At 36.9% G+C, this 17597-nt stretch overlaps 1 protein-coding gene across 3 annotated transcripts in view; it reads right to left on the bottom strand.

Moving 5' to 3' along the window:
* Window positions 1-17597, bottom strand: part of LOC117382355 (apoptosis-stimulating of p53 protein 2-like) — a 40072-nt gene that overhangs the window by 7732 nt on the left and 14743 nt on the right. Inside the window, exons 3-13 of one of the 3 annotated variants that reach the window (XM_033979520.2) lie at window positions 16076-16223; window positions 13772-13885; window positions 11463-11533; window positions 9618-9719; window positions 7831-8005; window positions 6815-6996; window positions 6083-6247; window positions 5526-5564; window positions 3280-3327; window positions 2324-2507; window positions 332-451 (exon numbers count right to left, since the gene is read on the bottom strand). In XM_033979520.2, coding sequence (XP_033835411.1) covers window positions 332-451; window positions 2324-2507; window positions 3280-3327; window positions 5526-5564; window positions 6083-6247; window positions 6815-6996; window positions 7831-8005; window positions 9618-9719; window positions 11463-11533; window positions 13772-13885; window positions 16076-16223 — 1348 coding nt within the window. The remainder of the gene's footprint in view (window positions 1-331; window positions 452-2323; window positions 2508-3279; window positions 3328-5525; window positions 5565-6082; window positions 6248-6814; window positions 6997-7830; window positions 8006-9617; window positions 9720-11462; window positions 11534-13771; window positions 13886-16075; window positions 16224-17597) is intronic. The other 2 variants (XM_033979521.2, XM_055227283.1) reach the window with 2 other exon arrangements.

The following is a 17597-nucleotide window of genomic DNA, read 5'->3' as shown; positions in this document are numbered from 1 at the left end:
TAGACTGATCAGGGTCCAGGCCACTGGAAATGTTTACATCCAAAAACTGCTACCATTTATAGAATACATAATATAACTAGGAGTTATGCTAGATTATTGTAATATGTTGGAAAAAGTCAATGTAAAATTTCCATCTCCATGGACACAGGGCAAGTGCCCTTCACCAGAAAAGTTACACAGTACATCTTTTTAATAACTAATTGTCTATCAGACGGATAGATAAAGACTGCATGATAATATGTAAAAGCTGTTGTGATATAGATATTGTGATTTTTTTTTTTTTTTTTCAATAAATTTGGACATGTGTTCTAAGTGGAGCTGTGTCCATTACCTTGTTCTGCCATGGAGCTGCTGTGGGAGGGCATCCGGGGCAATGTGGATGAGGAACCATGACTGCTAATAGAATTGGAATCAGGGCCAGAGGGACTCCACTCTCCCAACTTTGATGATCCTGTACAGAAAAGAAAAACCTGGGCTGTCAAACTGTAGAATGATAAGGAGTGACCCGTATGGGATAATGAATATGAATAATGTCTACAGGCTGCTACTAAACATTTATGTTTCTTGCAGTGCTCCTTCAGATATAATGTTGTTTTTCAAATTTTTGTGTCCATCCCATCCTGCGTTCAAATTACATCATTAGTCAAAACACACCCTCTCACTCAATGTTTTTTTCTTTATATTAACATATTCTATACTCAAGTCCTCAAAGTATCTAGTCTTTGCTTGCTCGAAAAAAATATTTAAGTCACTTCACTACAAAAGTCCACCTATCTTGCATCATATATTTGAGGTCTTCTGTATGCATCTAAAATGTAGAAAGTAGACAAAATGGTAAAAAAAACACCCAAAAAACCAAACGAATGAGAGCGTGTATCCAAACTTTTAACTGGTAATGTATGTACTTCTGCGTGATATTATTTTGAAGTAAATTTGCAACTACTCTACCTACCTCTGACAATGCCTCATAAAAACATAAAGCAGTAAATCTCAAGAGGTCATAGTTTATCATTTACAATATTATGAGGAGATTTCAGACAGACACACATTGAACTGAATTCTATTTGAAGGGAAAAAAAGTCCAGATGTTTCAAAAGTCTCTCACACGTTTAAAGCAAGAAAGTGAGAATTCAACTCCACAGCAGCCAACAGGAAAACAAACCAGAAATGTATCTTAAATTAAACTTAAAAAAATATAGATAGCAGACACAGCATACGCAGCACACGCAGACTGAACCATGTACCTTTCCTTTTAGCCCGTAGTTCTTTCAGAGGCTTAAGCAAAATCATGGCTTCTGATGGAGATGCATTTAAGACAAAAATAAAATTACAACAACGTCGAATCCAAGCTCCTAAAAATGGTCCTCACAGGCACCTATCCAACCGCAACTTTTACAGCTTTTATAATGGCTAACTGTTTTTTATCTCTCTCACTCTCTCCCTATTCCACACAGCGAACCAACACACCATGCACAAGTAATCGTTTAACATGCAATCATGACAAACTGGAGAAAAAATATAGCTTTGACTCTGAAAGTAAATGTATGTTTAAAGTGTGTGCTTACAAAGAACATGTCGTATTCAATTTTTAATAAGCTTTACATTTTTTCTTATGCACAGTCTATACAGAAAAGACTAATTGAGTTGACAAGGACACAGAAATATATATTGCGAGCTTCCTGAATTATTCTATAGCAAAACGGTAGAAAAACACTCTATAATAAAATGTAATATATTTAACTAGAATATGGTAAAACAGCACAGCCAGGAAGTAGACCACACCGATCACAGCTACCTTCTGAGCTCAGGGTCACATCACATTCAGAAGGACCGCACTTCTCTGATGCGGCGCAGTGAGGACACAGTAAGATGTTGAAATGTTAAGATCCTTTTTGTACAAGGTGTAAGAACACTTCAAATGTCTAAGAGTTTTCAATTGGTTTGAGAAGTTTCGATACAAGTAGTTTTAATAGCTTATTATGCCCACTTTATACCACTTAAAAATGTTTAATGTTTAAGTTTTAATTATTCAAGTAAATTTTAAGTGATTGTTAAGTTTGAACCTTGGGCTGCAATATTTCACACTATGCTATAAAACATGGAGAATGTTCTGGAGTGTGCTTTTAAGTTTCTATTTCCATTGAGTGATGTGAGAGGTGATGTGCCAGCCCCAGAAAGTTACATGCTGTACCTTTAAAATGATATAAAAATGAAATATAAGTTTTGATTAGATTCTGGATTCAAGTTATTCTGACTAAATTATTTTTGCAGTGTAAATATACCAACTTGATATGTGTAGATTAATTTCTTGTGTGTGTCTCACCAGTGCCAGCTTTGCCCTGCAGGTCGTGTGTGGGCAGTGTGGCCGTGCCGTCGGGGTAAGCGGGCTTCACCAGCAGGTCACTCCTCACGGGTCCCCGGGGCATCGTGGAGGACTGGATGTACGGGCCCACCGCAGCCACACGAGAGGGCCCAGACTGCTGCGCGCTTTGGCCTTCAGAGGGCAACTGAGCACAAAGGAGGGGTGCGGCGGTTAGAGGCATCAGGGCATGTATAAGGTCCGTTAGGTCGTCATGTAGTTAAAAGATGTTTAAGGCGAGTTAATAGTTACTACATAAAAAGGCAATACAAAAACACTACCAATTCATTTTAGATTTTTGTGATGGTTTTGTCACTGTGGCTCATCTTTACCAAACCAGGGGACAGTGCAGCTATGAATATAAAGAGTATGTATGTAATCTCAAATAGAAAATTTAAAGTTGGAGAAAAAAATCTAAATTGCTATACAAAATATTCAGCAAAAACATATCCGTATGCATTATGAAAATTAACAACCAAATTGAAATGTATATCCTTGAATCAAATCGAATAATTTCTGGCACATTATTGTAACACCTCAAATCACCTAATGAATCCAGAATTGATCTTTGACCTGAAAAATCAAAAGTGAATCACCGGACACTGAAAGACGTCATCTTTATACAAGGAAGAGCAATAAACTGTAATGTCAGTGTTCGGTCTTATTACCTGTAGCAATAGTAATAGTTGTAGTTTGTGGATATATATAAATATATTTTTGTTTTACTTCCAAATGTCTAGCAAGTCCCTCCTCTCCAACACAGCTAATTAGATCATTAGACCACAACTGAATTTGAAAGCTAAATATATGGTACTGTCAGCGCTAAAATGAATACAAAGTAAACCAGACTTTGCACATATATTACAATACAATAAATAAATGGGACTGAAATCTGATTTGTCCAGTCCTGGTTTAGTTACCTGCAGATGAGAGTCTTTTGCTGCCCTCTCTCTACCAGGATAGCCATTCTTAAAGACAAGAAGCACAATATGCAAAAGCAGTTCAAAAACGACCCAGAATCCCTTTGTCCTCTCCTACCATCTTAACAACAACTTTATTTACGAGTTAATTCTGAAGTTTTCCGAAATATTTTGAACGCTCTCCTCTCCGGTGCTTGTTGATAATTGATTGGTGGAGGGCTGAAATGGCGTGAATGGCTTGCGTCTTTGTACTCGTTTGAAAAAGAGTAGCTCATTATAATTCAAGACAGGTTATGGTTAGATCACCTTCTTAAACAATGCCTATAGCCAGAGGTGGGTAGTACTCGGTTACAATTACTTGAATAACTTTTTAAACAAATTGTACTTTTTAGAGCACTTTTCTGGCAGCATATTTTTGCTTCTACTTGAGTAATATTTAGTTTGAAGTGTAAAAATGTAAAAGTGTTAATCCTCTCACTGTGATTAAGTCTATAAGTGACAAAAGCTTTATGTTGATGAAATAATTTCAACATTTAGGTTTATTCAGATATGTTTTTCAAATTTTTTTGTCTATCCTTCAAAAAGTACCAGATTTTGCGCAGTATTATTTAATGTTTTGTCCGTCAAATTACATTAACTTCAAATTATAAATCAGATGTTGCATCCTGGCAGTTACTCTTTAAGTAGCAGTTTTCCCAAATACTGTTTTTTAGTCTTACTCGAGTCATTTCTTGGATCACTTCTTTGTACTTCTACTTGAGTAATATTAGTTTGAAGTAACCTTACTCTTACTTCAGTTACATTTTTGGCTCATCTACCCACCTCGCGTGTATTCACAAGCACGCACACACATAGCTAGCTGTCTGTGCCAATGCTAAGAGCGCTAGCTGCTCTTATGTTGGATTAGGGAGCAGTTTGTTTAGCTTAGCGACTTTGAAGGACATGTAAACTGTGCTTCAGAGAACAGATATTATTTATGCAAAAACTTGGAGGCTACGTAAGAGCTTGTTTGCTAAGTAAACATTGTTCGCAGAATGTTAAGTAATATTTGATGAAACAAAGGAGGAACATAAACAATAGTGAGCAAAATAGGAACATTGTGTCTTGTGTATAAGGACAACAGAGCAGGGACAATGAACTGTACCCTAATCAGATTGTAAAAGTTAAAATATGTCTTTTGTTTAAGCTAATTTTTCACAATAATTAGTCTTTTGAACAATAAAACCTAAAATGACATAGTGTGAAATTATAAAATGGTTGTTTCTTAACGTTTGTGTTGTAGTAAAAAAATAAAAATAAAAATCTGTTAATAATTAGAACAAACTGAACTTTTTATATTAGTATATTATAAGTTTATATTAGTTACTTGCTTAAAAGTAACTTATAAACAAGAATAGATCAATTCAGGGAAGGTCAATATTGGACCACTGAGATTTTTGGTTTATTATTATTATTATTATTAATGTATTTGTATTTATTATTATTATTATTTTTAATTTCATTTATTTATTTTTAACAATTTATCATTTGTACCAAATTAGTACCAAAGTATACTAACTAGCTAGCTGGAGAGAACATGTATTCCAACATTTTCAATACTTTTTCCCAACCAACTTTCTACTTACAAAAAAAAAAAAAAAAAATCACTGTAAACACTTTTGGACAAAGCCTTTGAGAATAATTAGTAGAATGTTAATTTAGTTTAGTAAGTTAATATTGAATTCTACTGAAACACCATTGTCCGCTGTTCTCTCAGTCATTTCTCATTTAAACCACTTAATGATGAAGCCATTTTGAATTCTGAGGAACACTGGACACGCTAATCCCCCTGTAAAGTCGCTACCGCCTTATAGCCCCATTCAAACAACACCGTGAAAGAAGAGAGGGAGGTAAAACAGGGTGAAATTCACATGTGATGAATAGCTCTCATTAATTATTGCCACAAAAGACAGAGTTGTTTTTAGCACCTGGCTGGGTTTAGTTGGAGAAAGTAGGTTATTCGTCTTTCTACTTCCCTGACAAGTCTAACAGATAACATCTCCCTGAAATTCCTCCCTGTCAGCAGCGGCCGCCGTTGCTTCTCCCTCCAGCTGTTTTTTGTCAAATGGGGCTAGAATGCAGAGGAGTGATAGTATTTTTAAAGAATTTTCTGACACGGTCCAGATAAACAAGATTCTATCCCCAGCAGACACGTGAAGAAAAGTTGAAGGTTCTAGAGAACTTGAAGATAAAATGTTTAATCTTACGTTGGTGTGTGGGAGATCTGTGTTGAGACGCTTCTGAGGCTTAGAGGGTAAGGAGATAAACAAGTTTCAGGGGACAGCCACCAGAGGGAGCCATTTATATACATTTTCTATTATTAAGGGCTCGTCAAGGCATATAATTAAAGTGAGGGGTTTCAGAACATTACAATTTGGGACTACCACCAAGGTTTTCAAGGTAAAAAGTGAACATATTTTCAAAATGTATAAAAATTACCAAACAAATATTATATGAGCCATAATCAAAAACTAAATATAACTGAAAGTAACTAAATATAAAACAACTTCATGCAAAAATAGTTAAGACATTATTAGAAATTTCAAAAATGGGGAAAAAAATTACAAGGAAAGCTATTTTTTTGCCCAAAATGTCACTTATCCAAACACAATTTTCAATGAAATATTAAGCAAAAAATATGCAAATTGAGCTATATTTTGTATTTTTGAACTCACTTTTTCTTTTTTGTTTGTTTTTATTTTTTTTGTAGATCAATTCTGCATTATTTTAAATGCATATGTACAGTGTTGTGTTTGTTGCTTACAGGTAGGTTCTCCTTCTGTTGCAGCGCGGCCTTCTTCTTGTACAGTCTGTCCCTCAGCTCGGTGATCCTCTTGTCCATGGCCGCCACCTCCAGGTTACGTTTGTTCAGACTCTCCCTCTGCTGCAGCAGCTTTGAGTTCTGATCCTGGTTGAGTTTGTTCCTCAGCTGTGGAAAAAGAAAAATGAATTGTGAAGAGGGATCGAGAATATTTCAGTGTCAATATTGCTACCAGGCAAAATGGGTGACTTTTGTCCTACATGGAAAAATAAAGTTATAGAGGCAATGTTTTGTTCTAGGATGCTCCAGTTTCTGGTCCAAACTTATAAACTCATTGTGGTGAATAATTAGGATCGTAGAGATGTATAAGGTAAGTGAGGAATAAGTGATTTTCACAATTGTCAAGGGTAAGAAAGAGTTTGGGCACATCACTGCTAATTACATCTAGCATGCTAACAGTGCACCAGTGTTACTTTTGGGTAATCGATTCTGACCTTAAGTTGCTTTTACAATAGATCTATAGTCAACTTTACTCAACTACATGGGCTAAAATTGGGAACAGAAAAATACATTTAGCCATTATTTTTAGAAAAGAGAAACGTTTTCAAGAAAGTTACTACAATTTGTAGACCTAGGTAATAACATTTATAATCTATAAATATTAGTAATTGGCAAATATTGGACATCATAACGACGGTCATCAATCGTACTGAATAAGAAAAGGCCTTGAGTCACCTGCAGCTCCTTGTAGAGGCGGTCGAGCTCGACAACAGATGACTGGTTGTCATGGAAGCTCTCCATTTTGCCACTTTTGAGGAGCTCCAGCTGCCGGCTCAGCTCCTCTACCTTAGACGCAGCCAGAACAAGCTCCCTTTGTTTCTGCTGGAACAGACTGTTCATCTGCTCGATCTCTTCCACTGGAACACAAAGCAAAGACGCAAAGGGAATGAGGGGATGTTAAAAAGTTTAGTTTTGTAAAAAGTTAGTCAGAAAGTTAGACAGAAATATATAGCACCTGTTTTTTTAATTTTTATTATGACAAGAGGGAATGTTACTTCCTATTGCACAAATCACAAAGATTATTACAGAGGAAAACAGTAAAAGGGAGTGCACTTTGCTTGGTTTACTGTAAACTACCTTTGCAGTAGCTAAAATGCTAAATCCATTACCGGAAAAGACCCGCCCAAACAAAAATACAAAATTGGCCCTTCTACAGTTTCAAATACTATGTTGCAGATATAGTAACAGGCTTAGCAATACTGCATACCAACATATGCTTTTCCCACACTTTTTGTGTACTTATGTGTAAAATAGCTGTACCAGATTCTTTTCCATGTATTTGAGTAAAATTTGTCAGGCCCCAGTACAGATATATTGTAAAAGCAGCTCTTAAGGTCAAAATAAGACCTCCAAGTACTGTCTGCATCCAATTATAAAGGGTTTTATCCTTCAAAAAACAAGAAATGCATTGTCAGCATGCTAGTTGTTGTTAGTATTAATTTTTTAAGACTTTTACACTTTTAAGAGTAAAAGTGCATACAAAACCCTAGTGAATAATTAGGATGCTATCTGTTAGGAAAGTGAGGAATAAATTGCAAACAGTTTAAAATGAACTAGTTCTGTTTTTCATGTTTTTAAGATGGTAAAAATCAGGTACATCTCCTTTAAACCCAACTTTATTTTTTCCGAGGTAAATAAAATATACAACACCTGTTGCAATACTTCCCCTTTAGGACAGTTGCCGGTCTTACCTAGCTTGCCGTTGCTGAGGCGTTTCTGCTCCACTTGTCCCTTGAGGGCCCGGACCTTCTTGAGCCTGCTCTCCTGGTTCTCGATGTTCTCTCGGAGGCGCTGGAGCTTCTCCTGCTCCGAGGCCTGCTGCTGCTGCCTCTGCTCCTGCTGCTTCAGGTACCGCAGACGCTGCTCCTACAACGCAGGGCAAAGATCGTTAGATTACACAGTATAAACACACAATACGAGGGGTGTGACTGCTACTACAATGGAGAGCAGTAGTAGTAGTAGTGGTGTAGTAGTGGTTGTGTCATAGTAGTAGTAGTGGTGGTTGTGTAGTAATAGTAGTGGTTTTGTAGTAGTTTTGTAGTAGTAGTAGTAGTAGTAGTAGTAGTAGTAGTAGTAGGCGGTAGAGTAGTGGCTGTGTAGTAGTGGTTTTGTTGTAGTAGTAGTAGTAGCAATAGTAAAAGTAATAGTAATAGTAGGTCATGTTGTATTGTAACTGATTTGACATGGCTCTTAAATGAAAGTTATGAAGTTTTATTTAGTGACTGTACAGAATTATATTGGAGGTTTACAATATATCAACGTTCAAAAGTCCAAAAAGACAAAAGAGAAGTAGACCACAATATTTTAGTCCATCACTGACATTAAAAATGCTCATGATGTAGGTTATTCAATGTTTCCTAAATTGTAGGCGAGCCCGTAGCTTCACATAAAGTTGGATTTGTGGTTGACAGATTTTCCCCCTTTATTGAATAAATAATTAAAAAAGAACTAGAACAAAGAAATTAGCCCAGGGTTTAAATAACAGCAACAAGTTATTACAGTTTCTAATACAGTACAGCACATGGCCACGTGTACAGAAGAATCTGTTCTGTTTACATTAATGTAAAGCACGTGCACTCTATCTGACTCTCTGACATTTCTTGGCTTGTCTTAACAACCTGAGGCATCCATATTGAAATCATTTAAGCAGCCTGCCTGTCTAGCCACGCATGTACACTCACTTCCAGTAACAACAACACATTTCTAACTTCCCTTCAACAAACTCCGGTATGACCACGTCTCAAGTTCCAATCAATATCTTTTTGTCCTACTTGTTTGTCGACTATATTTAAATAAGACATACTGTGCTTGTGTTTGCCATATAGTTATACGACACCTGTGGATCATTATGGTATACTTTGGACATTTTAAATCACAATATTGATTTACAAAACAACCGTTCTGTTTGATTTAAAAATTACTGTCCCATGTGTCATATATTGAACAATAAGTCAATATAGTAATTATCTTGACAGGCTTTTCCTATGCATATTATCAATTAAGAAAATGAAATTGGAGAAAGAAGTAAATACAGAGCAGTGAGCATATATCATGGCGGTGAAAACAGAGGTTGATCTGAGCTATGATGTCTTGAATACAGGAGTATAAAGATTACTCAAACACTCTAAATACAAATTCGAGTGAGTCCATTTTTGTATAGTAGGTCCCTTTAATCACACGTGACCTATTTTCTGTCATTCTTGCTGTCACTACTAAATCACCACAGAACCCTTTGGCAATGAGAACCTAAAGCCGACAGCAATCCCAGGCTTCTCAAACACTAACACTGCACCTGCCGCTACTCAAAAGCTCAACGATTCTGCCACTATACAAGACGAGCAGTGCTTTTTGATGGACAAACTAATTTTCCTTTTATCTTCTGCTATTATTTTGCTTTAATCTCAGCCACACAAAGGTGCACTCCATCCCATTCCATTAGAGTACAATAGCCCGTTCACCCTTTTCACTGACACTGTACCTTAGATGCCAGCAGCTGCTGTTGGGCTTCGATTTGCTGCTGCTGCCGTGCCGCCATTTCTTGCAGTTCGGCCAGAGTCATGTCCATCCGAGGGGTGCCAACCTGGGAACATATACAATTGGTTGGTTAGTAAGTGGGCATTAAAGGCTATTTATTTTTTATTGTTTATTCATTTATTTATTTATTCATAAATAATGTATTTATTATTTTCTTTTTTATACACATTTTTTAACTAATTATTTATTTTTACAATGTATTTATTTAACATTTTTATTGATTACATTATTTATTTATTTACAATTTATTTATTACTTTATTTATCTTATCACATTGAATGTGTGCAGATGATTATGGAGCAGTAGGCAATCTTGAATTTCTTTCCTGTTTAATAAACTTAATCTTGCTTTCTATACAATGTAGGAAATGGACACTTTCTAATGTTATTCTAATTATTTAATTTGCATAGTATCTGTAACTGTAATAACATATAATTATTCTTCCCTTTCCCACTAGAAGCTTATAAATACTGGGTCATTGCTCCACCCAATAGAAATATAATATAGCAGCGAACATAACCTGCAATCAGTGAGATACAAGGAGAAGTTGTGCTGAAAACGGGATGGATAGATCATTTGAAATTATAACAATTCCTACGGATTCTTGGCCTCCCCATATTAATCCTAAACCCACCATTTCCTTTTTACTGCAATATGACTGGACTACAAGAGCTATTTAAATTTATGGACTTAGCAAATAAACCCCCATAGTCTATGGGGAACTAAACACTACAAAATACTTTTTACTGCACTCCTACTGTTAGGCTCAACTTTAAAGATTTATATTTGTGTCTAACATTTGCACAAACAACATTCAAACACTTTTTCTTTCTCATTGAAATTATAAGGTCTTAATCACACTAAAACAACAAGTTACAAAGTTATTTTCTCACCAGGGTTATGATTAATTCACACATTTGACTAATCCAGCACATTTATATTTAAAATTCAGAAAAAAGAATACGAGATACAAAATTACTTTTAGTTAAAGGGCCTGTATCCAACTGGACCATGAGTGAACAACTGTTAGCTCCGCCCACTTGGCTCCTTGTTTCGTTCTGTGTTGATTTAACGAGGCTCTGATTGGATGAAACCAGATAGATGCTTCCTTATAGTTCTCATCAAACAAAATGCCTCTGCATTTTTTGGTTGCTTTTAAAATACAGGATGGATGAAAACAACTTTTCCTCAACTCGAAGAAATAAATCAGTTACCGACCCTTTAAGGTTCTGCCCCTTCAGTATATTAAGCCATAGATTAAAATATCTTTATTATAATAGGTAAATAATCTGGTATTTTGAACAATTATTGTGTTGTACATGTAGTTTAGACCTTTATAACATGTTCTGAAATGCATGGGATTTTAGGATTAGTTTATCAGTTCATTTTTCAGTCTTCTCTCATGTTAATGCATATTTACAATGTACACTCTGATCGGGTTGTCAAAAGCACCAAAAATACTAATTGATACAAAAACTAATAACTCATTTGAGCAAGAATCAGCACTGCAAAAAAGGACAAAATTTGAGCTTTCCTGAACAGTTTTAGCGTAATTTTGAGCTTTATCAGAACCAGTACAAGATCTCATGGTAACATAGTATTATTGTGTATAAGAAAATTACATTCTATTACTAAAAAAGGAGCATGTTTTATCTTCATTGTGGTATTGAACCAGTATCAAGTGTTGTGTTTTTTCCCCAAAACTGTGCATTCCTACAATAGTGTATAAAAGTTACATTACATTACTGTGAAGAGCTAGAACTACTCAAAGTAAATATATAAAACTCACCCCATTTTCCATCCTTCTATCTGGTGGACCTTTGACGCCGTTTCGTTTAGGCTCGGAACCTCTGGAACCTCCTGACACACACAAAAAAAAACAATAAACAACACTATTATATTTACAAAAACACCCTTTCAACTAACTCTACTTCCTCTTTGCTCTTTGCCTGTCATGCTATGGTACAAACAGCACATACAGTGAACTAGCGTGGCCTTTAGCACGAGCAGATTACTGGAGTATTGAGGAAAAAAATCCCAGTGGTGAATGATCTAAGCTCCTCTGGGAAACAACGGGATCAGTGTTCTTTGTGACTTGCGGTAATCTCTGGGTTTAGACCACTACATAACTTACAATAGGTCCGGTCACGGTGAAGTGCGTGTACTACGTGTCTGCATTCATAAACAGACCATGCTCTCGGGCGTATAGGAGCTGAGGGTGGGGCGGGGTGGTGGTATGTGTGGGGTGGGGGGCAGACAATCTATATCTCATCGGTAAAGCCAGCCGAGCCCATAACCAAAGCCTGTTAGCTTACATAATAGTTTTACGTGGCCTTTGACATACACAATATATTCTCTGTCTGCTGATGTTGTGAAACAGGGAGCTCAGATGTAAATAGGCCTTTTCTGGAAATTGTATTTGTTTTTTTATTTACTTTTTGGCATGTTGAAACCAGTCATAGCATCTTCTAGGTTATTTAGTAAAGCATCTTGCTGAAGGACACAATCGCAATACTATGAAAACCTATTCTTTGATTGCTAATACTGCTAATTCCTTACCCATAATACCACTGCTGTCTAAGGTTGTAGTCATTAAAGGAGCTGTACCCGATTTCACTTTGTCACGCTGCAGTATCACAGTGACTGAGAATCAAGTGTCTGTTACTAAGAATCATGGGAAACCAACAGCATGACACTTCCCAATGCGCCTGATTGGATGAAAAAAGGTGATCCTATCGGCATTTTCACAGGTGATAACAAACAGAAGGTACAAAGTAAAATGAAGAGATTATATTTTACTGTCAATTGTTTTCTCATTTAGCAACTTTTACCATAAAAGAGCATTTGCCTTGGCTAGAATCAATATCAGGTAGAACTAACAGGTAATTTTCCATGTCAAATTATGTTTTATATGAAATACATTGAGAAGTTTTGTTTACATTACAATAATAAATGTGTTTCAATTCTGCAGATAGTTGTGTTGAAATCTAGCATGTGATAGAAGTCAATTTAGCTACATATTTTCACAAAATGGGACAAAACTCATTCTCATTATAATCATTATATCAAATGAATGTCCTTTAAATGTAATTACCAAGCTATCACTTCACACTGTGTAGTCCTATTAAATTACCCACTGCTACGTCTACAGTGCCTGTGCTGGGACATTTTTAGCTGGCACAGATTCCCTTCAGAGCATAAAGCCATCATAAGACAGAGCAGGGAGTAGACAAAAATGAAAATCTTGGTTTAAAAAGATGCAAGGTAAGCTAATAACCAGTGTGGGAAAGCAAGAAGTGGCTGAGGTAACAGGAAGAGAAAACAGACTTGTAATCCCTGAGCCAGACTCATGCAGTGAGGGGCAGTGGAGCGCACTTATGTAAGTCCAGCCTGAGAGAGGACCGCCCTGCTCACCACTACAATACTACAGCTTTATGGTTCTACACACTGGTGGAATGTAAAAGTAAAAGTAGAAGTATTGTACTGTACTTATTTAGGTATCTGTACTTTACTTAAGTACATTTTACAGTGGATACGTTTTATTTTTACTTTGAGCAAACAAAAATATACAAATACATTTCAAGATTCATTAGACCTCATAATCTGTGTGAAATACTTTTACTTTTAACTCTTTAAGCACTTTGTAAAAAGGATACTTACTACTTTTACTTAAGGAGATTTATTTATTTATGGGACTGTTTGTTTCATCATAACAAAATAATAATAAGATAAGCTTTTTTAATTGGCTGATTGTATTATTTTGGAGTAAAACTACATTTAAATCTGAAACTTAGCTATCTGGTTTGAGTGTTACATTTATAGTTACAGTAGAAATATCCAAACCATTTCACAATTAAAGAAAAATAAATAAAATGCAGTCTTTCTTCTTATGCTAACCAATAAAACTCAAATAGCTTTTAGTTCAAATGAGCTCTTGTGTTTGTGTGTACATTGTGAGACCGCAGGCATCTCAGGAGTTTGGCACACGGGTGTCAAGTGTCTGTTCTCAGAGGACAGGAGCAGCCATAGAAGAGCCATGTGATTCTGTATATCCGCTGTGGTGCATGTGCTTGTGGTAAGTACATAGACCAGACTCACCTGACTCTCGGCTGGGGGCCCGGTTGTGACGCAGGAAGAATCGCACTTCGGCTCGGTGCTGCCCCCACCTCTGCAGCACGTCCAGCATCCTCTCTCCATCACCTACTGAACGCTCTGTCAAACCAAAACGCTGTATTTTAGGGATGGGACAAGGTCTCGTGGCACAAGATCTCGCGAGACAAACTCAGGTAGAAAAATGATCTTTTTCCTATTTGTTGTTAGATTTGGATTTGACAAAAAAAAGGGGCTGGGGAGTTACATTTCTACATTCTTGCTGTGGTTCCAAAAAAGAGTGTTGCAATGACATCTAAAAATAAAATGGTGAGGCCAAATTTGTGAACTGAATCGGACAATTTATTTATTACAAAGCATGTCAGAATCACACCTTGTCTCGTTCTCCTGGACCTAATCTCATGTTTCATCTCGTGGAAGTATTATATAGGAAATATAGACTGCGGTGTAGCTCTACACTTGACACTTCCTGGCCACTGCAGAAGAAGACTGACTTTATGACAGGCAGCTGGCGGTGAGATTAGGACCTGGGGAAAACTGCTCTGATGTGCTGTCAATCACTAAAGCTGTTTCCGTGCCAAAAATGTACTATTCATTCCTCAGACAAGTGTTCAATGCATTCAAAAAAAGACCAACACAGCCCACTGTAGGTCTTCAGGGGTGAGCAATATGACATAATGAAATAATCTGAATTTTTATCCTTGTATTGATCAATCTCGACTTTCAACTTAATATTTTATTGTCAAAAACTAATTCCATCTTGATTTCCTGAACATAAACTAGACAGACTTGTACAAAAAAGGTCATGTTTATTCATCCAAGTCTAAACTCCGAGAGGCTAAAAAAATGGTTCAGTCTTGATCCTGATAAAAATGACATAAATTGCACAGCCGTAGGTCATCACATCTAAAGACGTCTAAAATCATCATTCTACTGCAGACTTAAACACCGCTCCTCTCAGCCTAAACTCAGTCTGAATGCAGAGGACAGCTGGGTACAGCCAGTTGGCACTAAACCTTATGAGGCTCTTCAGGAGTGAGCACGCTCCTTTTAGGACACTTGAGGAAGTACTCTAGCACAATAATTGGCACTTTCCTCAGCTTATGGCACTGTCACCATAGTAACGGCTGCAAAATCATGCTACTTGAGTAAGATTGCGATTACGTCCCACCTCTTCATCATGGCAGAAAGAGAAGGCAAAACCCTCAAGTGACCCCAGAAAAATATGTCCCGCTATCTGTTTAGCACAGGGATAATAGACCTGCCTCATTTGCATGCAGATTAACTTCTAAAAGCAAGCACACACACGCATCCGTCACACACACAGACGAGTAAAAACATGTTATTGGTGGAGATGGCACAACATCAAATTATCCAAGATTGTTCATAATTCTCTATATGCATTCCTCCAAGTGAGAAGCTTTATAAAAATCTAACTTTTTGAATGATTCAAGTTTATATGACATACACAGGCAAAATCAGACTTTATGTTTAGATGTAATTTTTTGGAGTGTAGCTAGAACTCAGATTACAAATTTGTGCTTTTAAAATTATATATATATATATTTTTAAACTTCTTTAGATATTATTGGGATCCACATTGCTTTGTATGAATGTGTATGAATTGTCTGAGTGACCAATGTTGCAGATTAGCAACCTTGCTCTTATCAGTCTACACCAGGGCACTTATGGCAAGAGAAAAGCACTATATAAGACTAATGGCATTATTTATGTCATTATTTTGTGTTAAAAGTCCTATATTACACAATATGGACTTTTGTGAGCTTTTAGTCATATTATAATCCTGTTACCTCATCAAAGACATGCCCAGAGTTGTGTTTTGTTTCATTCACACATGTTTGAGCAACCATTTATTATTAGTGTGTCTGCATCTCCAAAGCTCAAAATGCTCTGTTCCACCTTGTGATGTCTTGTAGTGGCAGTTTTCAAGTTATCAACTTTTTACCTTTACTTCAGGAGAAATTGGAAATTCTAAGGCTGAAATTATCTCAATGACTGTAGTGAAGGTGTACAGAGTTTAAAAACACAGTGAAGCACTTCCTGTATCACCACATAACATCACAAGGTGGAACAGTGTTTTCTGTTTGAGGCCTCAGCCTAAATATGCAGGGTTTGTGTGTCAAACATGTGAGAATGAAGCAAAACACAACTCCGGGTCTGTTTGTGATGAGGAAACATTATAGGATCAGAAAATAGTATAGTATCGGCCCTTTAATCTGAACATCTTTAGTTATTGGGCAGTGTGATCTTGCTTAGTGACGGCAGACTCACCAGACCCTCTCCACACCTCGGCCAGGTGGCAGTCCATCTCGCCCGGCTCTTTGCACAGCTCCACCACGTCGCGGCACAGCGTCTCCGGGGTGACGGGGACCTCAGTGAAGTGCTGGTCATTGTTACTGAGGTACACGGTCAGGAACATCTGCAGACAGAGTAGTGTTGTTACAATACTAAAATTTCAAATTTCGATATTGATACTAAGAAATCGATTCAATACCGATTCCGATACCACAATGACAACTATAAACACTCTTTATTTAGACAATAGAATGTGATTTTCAACATTAAATTGAAGCACTTTTTTTATATTACCATGCAGCCTTATATCTGTGTAATCTCTCAGTGGTACAGTAGGTTCCATAGTGGTCCTTGTCTCAATACTAGTTTTAACATCAATTAGTATATGATTTTTGATACTTTTAACAACCCTAAGACAGAGTTGGACAGAGAGAGAGAGAGAGAGCGAGAGAGAGAGAGAGGTCAGAGGAAGTGAAGGAACGCTATATTTGTGTATAATTAAAGGTCTCTCATTTCCCTGTGTTTGTGTATGAGCCACAGTGATGACAGCATCATGTCTCTGTCCTCATTCCTCCCTGTCGCCAAAGTAATCAGACGCTCGCTTCCAGAATGACATTTCAGCTCATGCCAGCGCTATGCTAACTGCTGCTGTCAACACTGTGGGAGCCCTAGCTTACAGCCCACTGACACACAAGAGACTGAGGAAGACTGGCAGATGGTCCGCACTGGTTTGAACTGACAGGAAAACTGGAACGCAGCGAAAAGTGTTTCAGGCCAACGCGAAGAAAAGTAGAGGCATTGATAATTGGATGTAGACCACACACAGCCATCTCATCTTAACTTTAAGTGCTGCTTTTACAATATGTCTGTACTGGGGCAAAACACACATTTGTGTTATAATTTGCACATTTTAAATTGCAATATTCACCTAAAATGACTTGATAAAAGAAACAAGTCCGTGCAAACAAGATTTCTGTGTCAGAAAACTGCACCGATGTTGCCGACATAAACTTAATCACAACAAAGGGCCGTGTAGCTGTCGGCATAGCTGCAGATCACACTAGCAAGCAAGTGATTTTTTTTCATTTATAACAAAATGACTACACAACACTGCCGAATATTACATGTATCATCGATTAAGAAAATAACATTGAAGTACGAAGTAAGTACAGAGCAGTGGGTGTATGTTTGGCAATATGTCGCCTTGAAAATAAGGAATTAACTATTTCTCAAACATGCACAAATCACTCCAAGAACAACTTTAAGAGAGTAAATGAGAAGAGAAAACAACTAAAACATGGTTAAAAGCTCTAAAAGGTCGATTTTGTAAAATATGTCTGCTTCAATTACATAAAAGGTCGTTAATGATATGATAATAGTGGCTTGTCTAAAGGTCACAGAATAGCTATTTGCATTTTCATGTCAACTTCTGACAGTGACGCACTATTTGAGAATCAGACCTGCTCAGTACTGTGCTGTGCTGACTAAACTCCCTGAA

Source organism: Periophthalmus magnuspinnatus, chromosome 15 (assembly GCF_009829125.3).
Source record: "Periophthalmus magnuspinnatus isolate fPerMag1 chromosome 15, fPerMag1.2.pri, whole genome shotgun sequence".
Classification (NCBI taxonomy): Eukaryota; Metazoa; Chordata; class Actinopteri; order Gobiiformes; family Gobiidae; genus Periophthalmus; species Periophthalmus magnuspinnatus.
This window is presented reverse-complemented; position numbering and strand designations above follow the sequence as displayed.